Source organism: Physeter macrocephalus, chromosome 21 (assembly GCF_002837175.3).
Source record: "Physeter macrocephalus isolate SW-GA chromosome 21, ASM283717v5, whole genome shotgun sequence".
Classification (NCBI taxonomy): Eukaryota; Metazoa; Chordata; class Mammalia; order Artiodactyla; family Physeteridae; genus Physeter; species Physeter macrocephalus.
This window is the reverse complement of record NC_041234.1, coordinates 78,164,230-78,171,528: the sequence shown is the minus strand read 5'-3', so window position 1 is coordinate 78,171,528 and position 7,299 is coordinate 78,164,230. Positions and strand designations below refer to the sequence as shown.

Genomic DNA, 7,299 nt, shown 5'->3' with positions numbered 1-7,299 from the left:
CTCCATACTGTTCTCCATAGTGGCTGTATCAATTTACATTCCCACCAACAGTGTAAGAGGGTTCCCTTTTCAAGGAGAGAATTGTTAAGCCTGTGAGAGAAATGCCACTTGTCATATACAAGGGAACAGCATAAGGCTATCAGATTTCTGAAAAGAAACCTTGCAGTCCAGGAGAGAGTGGCAGGATATATTCAAAGTGCTGAAAGAAAACAACCGACAGCCAAGAATACTCTATTCAGAAAAGCCGTCCTTCAGAAATCAAAGATAGATGATGACATTCCCAGACAAACAAAAGCCGAGGGAGTTATTCACCACTCAACCTGCCTTACAAAAAATGCCAAAGGGAGTTCTTTGAGTGGAAACAAAAAATTAACAACATGAAAACCTACTAAAGCATATAACCCATACGTAAAAGTAAGCATATAGTCAAATTTCATTATTCGTGTATAGAAATGCAATAGATTTATGTATGTTAATCTTGGATCCTGAAGGTTTGATGAATTCATTCATTAGTTCTAATAATTTTTGGGTGGAGGTTTAAGAACTTTCTATACAAAGTATCATGTCACCCGCAAAGAGTAACAGTTTTACCTTTTCCCTTCAAGTGTGGGTACCTTCTATTTCTATTTTCGTCTGATTGCTGTGTTTAGGACTTCCAATACTATATTAAATATAAGTGGTGAGAGTGGGCATCCTTGCCTTGTTCCTGAATTTAGTGGAAAGTCCTTCAGCTTTTCGCCATTCACTATGAAGTTGACTGTGGGTTTATCATAAATGCCCTTATCATGTTGAGACATGTTCCCTGTATACACACTTTGTTGAGAGTTATTGTCATGAATGGATGTTCGATTGTGTCAAAAGCTTTTCCTGCGTCTATTGAGATAATCATGTGATTTTTATCTTTCATTTTGTTGATGTGGTGTCTCACACTGATTGATTTGCAAATGTTGAATCATCCTTGTGCCCTGGAAAAAATCCTACGTGATTTACAGTGTAGGGTCCTTTGGATATACTGTTGGATTTGTTTTGATAATATTTTGTCCAGGACTATTTCATTTGTATTCATCAAAGATATTTCCCTCTCATTTCCTTTTTCTGTAGTATCTTTGTCTGGTTTTGGTGTCAGGATATTGGTGGCCTTGTTGCATTCTTATTTTATGATGTCTTTGAAATGCCATGTGTTATCATTTCAACAAAGCAGCAACATATACAATTCATTTAACATGTTTGTTTTTCTAAGTCAGAAATGCAGTAGCAAAATGGAGGTAAGTTATTAAATATTTTTATTAATTATTAATTTTTACATTATTTTGTTTTTGAAATGCAGTTTATCACTTCAACATGTAAGCAATACGAAAAAATAATTGTAAAAATTTTTTTACTGAGTCTTTAAAATGTGTGTTATCATTTCAACAAGGAAACAATGTAAACCTCATTCATTACTTTCAGTCTTCTTTCTTACTAAGTCTTTAAACTGCAATCTGTTTTCATTTCAACAAGGAAAATGCAATGTTTTCATTTCAACAAGGAAACACTATACACAAATTACTATTTTTCCATTCTTTTCTGTTATCAGATTATTGACATGTTCTATGTTACCATTTCAACATATACACAGGAGGAACAACCTATTAAATAACTTTATTCTCTATTAGTTTTTGAAATGCAATGTTTTATAACGTTTCAGATCATTGACATGTTCTATGTTACCATTTCAACATATACACAGGAGGAACAACCTATTAAATAACTTTATTCTCTATTAGTTTTTGAAATGCAATGTTTTATAACGTTGACATGTAAACATATAAACAGGTAATTATTATAACATTTTTCTTACTAAGTCTTTGGAATACAATGCTATCATTTGAACACATAAGGATATAAAGAATTTCATTTACATTGTTTTATCTTTACTCTTTTTGATATGCAGTATGTTATCATTTCAACATGTAAACAATACAGGTAAATTATCAATTAGTTGCTCTACATCCTTTGTTTCTTACTAATTCTTGGATACACAGTGTGCATTCAACAATGAGGTTACATCACATTTGAGAGTAGCCAAATTTCTAGAGTTCAGAAGCCACATATGATTAGTGTGCACCACACTGAGCAGTGCAACTCTAGTGGAAGAGCAGAGGGAGCAAATACATATGCAACAATGTGTACCATGAAGGAAATGCACATGGTACCTTAAGAAAAAGCAGCAGCCAGATAAATCTACTTAAATGGGGAAGTAAGAGAAAACCCATCTGAGGAGGAAACATTTAAGCCATGACCTGAGGCCTGAGCAGCTATCCAACAGCATAAAAAGGGCAATATCATTTGAGCAGACTCTGTAAGGGGAAAAAGTGAAAAAAATACTGTTATGGGGGAATAAAAAATTTCCCAAGTCCTCTAAGAAAGAGTAGAGAAACTTATAAATCATAGGAATGTCTACACTCTGAGTGAGATGAGGGACTTTATCTTACTTAGCACCTGGAAAAGTACCTAAATCATAATAGATACTTGGTGAATGTGTGTGGAATAAGGAATAAATGAGCCAGGGTTCCGAGACCTGGGAAATCAGGCAGCAATATGCTGATGAAGATACCAGTAGGTAGTGGGCATAGTTTGTTTCCTTTGAGTTGCATATGGTTTCTCATAAGCCACCTGAGGTAATCAGAAACACAAGAAGTTTGCAGGTCCCTAGGGGTAAAATTATTCAACAACTACAACCTCTAGGAAGAGTTTCAATTGATCTGACTTGTGTCAAGTGCCCATAAATGGATAAGTGAACCAATCAGTGTGGATAAGGAAATGATGTACCATGACTGGGTCAGCTTACGTCACATACCCAACACTGTGGTTAGTAACCAGAAGATGTAGAGGGCAGTGGGCAAGAGATCCAGAGGACCATTCAAATTCCTCTATTTTCTTTTTAACGTTCCACTTTTATAGAGATCAGTTTACATATCCAGTGTTCCTAGCCCCAGTTTCCTAGAACAGTAGAACTTTACATGTGTCTCTACAAACTTGTGTTTCAGGCAAAAAAAAAAGTGAATGCTTTAATGACCACACATCAGTGTTGATTAAAGGCAAAGCTAAAGACACGGAGTTGGGTACAGTGGCTCAGGGCTGGGAGGAGGGCAGAGAGAGTAGAATCAGTTATCATACAATTATTTATCTCCAGATGTTGCAGGGAGCTTGAGACCTTCTCCAGCAGAGTCTGGAAGGGCTCATAAACTTCTGAGAAGATCTGGTTGTTACTGAGGCTCAATACCCTTAGGCGGGTGGCCTGAGAGCTCTGGGACAGGACAGTGACATCTCTGTGAGAAAGGCTACAGAAAGGTAGATACAGTGTTTCCAACTGAGGTGGCACAACTCTATAGAGAGAAAAAAGTAAAGTTATTTCAGAAGAATGAGGGCAATGAGCCCCAAATTATAGGTACCTAAGGCTGTAGTATAAACTCCTGTGTTCATGGTTTGCAATAGGTGGTTAACAATGTGGACTTTGGGATCAGACTTTATAGATTTGTGACCCTGAGAAAGTTACTTTACCACTCTGAGGTACAGGGTTTTAATCTTGAAAATGTGCACAGCAGTAATTATTATACAGAACTGTGGGAAACATGAAGTGAAGAAATTGCATGCACTTAGTATATACGACATAATCAGTGATGGACCTGATTCACTTATTTGGCGAGGATGGGTCTGGGAAAGCAGCCAACTGAGGGTTTCCTTTGACTAGTTCCCAGATGACAAGTTCTCCATTCAGTGTCTAAGCCTTGGGGGAAATACAGGAGCAAAATTATCTGGCAGTGTTAACTATTGGGGCCCATCCATGGGCATGTGCATTAGTCCTATAGTTTAATGTTTCTACATCTGAATGCCTCCCGTTCCTCTCTAGACAGTTGTAAAGTCCAATAGGAGAAGGACAGAGTCTTTTTCACCAATATATTTACAGACTTATTATAGTGTCTGCTCACATTCACTGAATGAATGAGTGAATGAGCACAGCTTCCTTTTCTAACCTCATCTGCTGCTCACCATAAGGTACCCCTCTCTCCCCTGGCTAGGTTCAATTGCCCAGCAGTGCCTATGCTGAGGCAAAAATATAAATGAGTTACAAGGAGCTTAGGAAGATCCAAGCATGGTCTCTTCTGTCTTAACAATGAGGTGTTCAGGGAACCCAGGTTCCTCCCCACCCCCTCACCTGAGCAGTTTGTGCAGTTGATCTGTGAGGCAGAAGAAAGACAAGCTGAGCTCCTGGAGATTGTCCAGCCGACGAAGGCAGAGGAGAAAAGATCTGATTTTTCTTCTCTTATAAGATTTAAAGAGGATGTTACACAGAGAAAGGCTGTTCAGGTGGATCACCCGAGGCAAAAGGGTGATGACTTCACTCAGATTAGCCTGATCTATTTCCAGGTGATCAATGCACCCCAGATCCAGAAACTGTAGGATACTTTTGTGGGCTGACATTCTATCGATTTGTAAATCTCTGCAGCAGAGGTGCAAGGACCCAACGTTCTGCTGAACTTTACTACAAAGGAAAGAGAGGAATTGCTCTGTTCTCAAGGTACTATTGAGGGAAATATCCACTAGTAATTCCATGGGTTCCTGAGCTGACTGAGGCTCAGACCCTGAATTACCAATACCAAGGCACCTGACACTCTGCTGAGCTTCTTCTATCTTAAGGATAGAGTGCTGAGAGTACATGCATGACTGAAAACAGAAAGGGAATGTGGTCCCAATCTCAGTGCATATTGTCTCACAGTCCAGGTAACTCCTTAAATCTAGGATCCTCAGTTTGGGTCCCCTGTAAGAAAAGGAAGAGACAGAACACATGAGAGATAGCAGATATTAATATAACCCAGCAAGATCAATGATGAGAAGTAGGGACAGAACACTTTAACCCTGGTTTTCACTTCATTGCCATTCACCAAGAAGTTCTTTCCTCAAAAATGCAGAATCTTTCATCCTTTCCCCACCCTCTCCTTCACCTCCCGTCTTTCCCTACCTCAATGCCCATGTTCCACTTCTGTGTAATTGCACTCAATTCCATTCATAGTATCCTCAAACACCTCTATTCTATAATCAACTCTATAAGGTAATGGAGTCCCGAAGGTGACTCCAAATGCTGACCGACAGCTCTGCAAAGACTGCAGTATTTACCATTGGCCACTGTTGGGAGACAGTTAGGTATTCCCCTGCCCCAGGCTACAGCATACCCTCCTGCTGACTCCCTGTACCTCTACTGGTCAGAGACTTACCAAGAGCAAGAGTTCAGGGCAGGGAGGATCTGCAGACCATCAATCATGGCTTCCAAGATGTCATAGTATGCCTCTCGTGTGTTCAATGACCCAATATGGAGACAGCGAAAAGGCCAAACCCTCACCATTGCCTTTAGCATCGACTTATGTCCACCCAAGAAGGAAGCTTTGAACAATGGAACAAAGAGGTCTCTTGGGATTTTGTCCAGGGCATGGATAGCTGCAGGCTCATTATTCAGCAGGCTCTTTGCAGCAAGCTCTAGGAGTGTGACTGTGGTCTTTTGGTCCATCTTCAAAAACCTGCTTCAGAGTGGAGAATATTTAGAAATTCTGAGAAGATATCTATAGTCACTTGTTTGCTTCCAGGATTAGCTATGGACAAAATACTTATTGAATAAGTATGTGGTGAATCATAGGGCCAACTCAAGTGACCTCCACTATAGGAATAGAATGAAAATGGACTTGTGTGTATATTTAATTATATATGTGTACACACATGCGCACACGCACACACACATACACACTTACCTGAGATAAATTGCCATTAGAAATCAGAGGTATGTTCGCAGAAGACAATGCTGACAACCTAGATGCCTTCCTCAAATTATTTCCTCCTGAGGAGCTTCAAGATGGCAGAAGAGTAAGACACGGAGATCACCTTCCTCCCCACAAATACATCAGAAATACATCTACATGTGAAACAACTCCTACTGAACACCTACTGAATGCTGGCAGAAGTCCTCAGACCTCCTAAAAGGAAAGAAACTCCCCAAGGACTTCGGTAGGGTAAAAGAAAAAAGAAAAAACAGAGACAAAAGAATAGGGATGGGACCTGCATCAGTGGGAGGGAGCTGTGAAGGAGGAAAGGTTTCCACACACTAGGAAGCCCCTTCGTGGGCAGAGACTGCTGGTGGCAAGGGTGGGAGCTTCGTAGCCATGGAGGTGAGTGCAGCAACAGGGGTGCGGCGGCAAAGCGGAGAGATTCCTGCCCAGGGGATCGGCACTCACCAGCCCGAGAGGATTTTCTGCTCACCCGTCGGGGTGAGTGGGGGCTGGGAGCTGAGGCTCGGACTTCGAGGTTCGGATACAAGGGAGAGGACCTGGGTTGGCTGCGTGAACACAGACTGAAGGGGGCTAGTGCGCCACGGCTAGCAGAAAGGGAGTCTGGGAAAAAGTTTTGAGTTGCCGAATAGACAAGAGACTTTTTCTTGCCTCTTTGTTTTCTGGTGCACGAGGAGAGGGGTTAAGAGTGCTACTTAAAGGAGCTCCAGATAAGGGTGTGAGGAAATAGTCAATCAAGTCCAGGAAGGACAGAGAGTCCCATACAGGATAAATCCAATGAGAAACATGCCAAGACACATATTAAACAAACTCTCAAAAATTAAATACAGGGCTTCCCTCGTGGCGAAGTGGCTGAAGAGTCCGCCTGCTGATGCAGGGGACCTGGGTTTGTGCCCCGGTTCGAGAAGATCCCACATGCTGCAGAGTGGCTAGGCCCGTGAGCCATGGTCACCCAGCCTCCGCGTCTGGAGCCTATGCTCCGCAACAGGAGAGGCCACAACAATGAGAGGCCCACGTATCATGCAAAAAAAAATTAAATACAAAGAACAAATATTAAAAGCAGCAAGGGAAAAACGACAAGTAACACATAAGGGAATCCCCATAAGGTAAACAGTTGATCTTCCAGTAGAAACTCTGCAAGCCAGAATGGACTGGCAGGACATATTTAAAGTGATGTAAGAGTAAAACCTACAACCAAGATTATTCTACCCAGCAAGGATCTCATTCAGATTGGAAGGAGAAAGTAAAAGCTTTACAGACAAGCATAAGCTAAGAGAATTCAGCACCACCAAACCAGCTTTACAACAAATGCTAAAGGAACATCTCTAGGCAAGAAACACAGCAGAAGGAAAAGACCTACAATTAAACAAACCCAAAACAATTAACAAAATGGTAACAGTAACATACATATCGATAATTACCTTAAATGTAAATGGATTAAATGCTCCAAGCAAAAGACATAGATTGGCTAAATGGATACAAA

General features: G+C 40.8%; 1 protein-coding gene across 1 annotated transcript; it reads right to left on the bottom strand.

Moving 5' to 3' along the window:
* Positions 1–2,568: 2,568 nt before the first annotated feature.
* On the bottom strand, positions 2,569–5,545 carry LOC112062602 (melanoma antigen preferentially expressed in tumors-like). Its single transcript, XM_024117427.1, has 4 exons — positions 5,256–5,545; positions 4,199–4,801; positions 3,197–3,368; positions 2,569–2,655 (listed from the first exon to the last, which is right to left on the bottom strand). The coding sequence occupies exons 1-4, from the start codon at positions 5,543–5,545 to the stop codon at positions 2,569–2,571; spliced, it is 1,152 nt and encodes a 383-aa protein (XP_023973195.1).
* Positions 5,546–7,299: the final 1,754 nt, after the last annotated feature.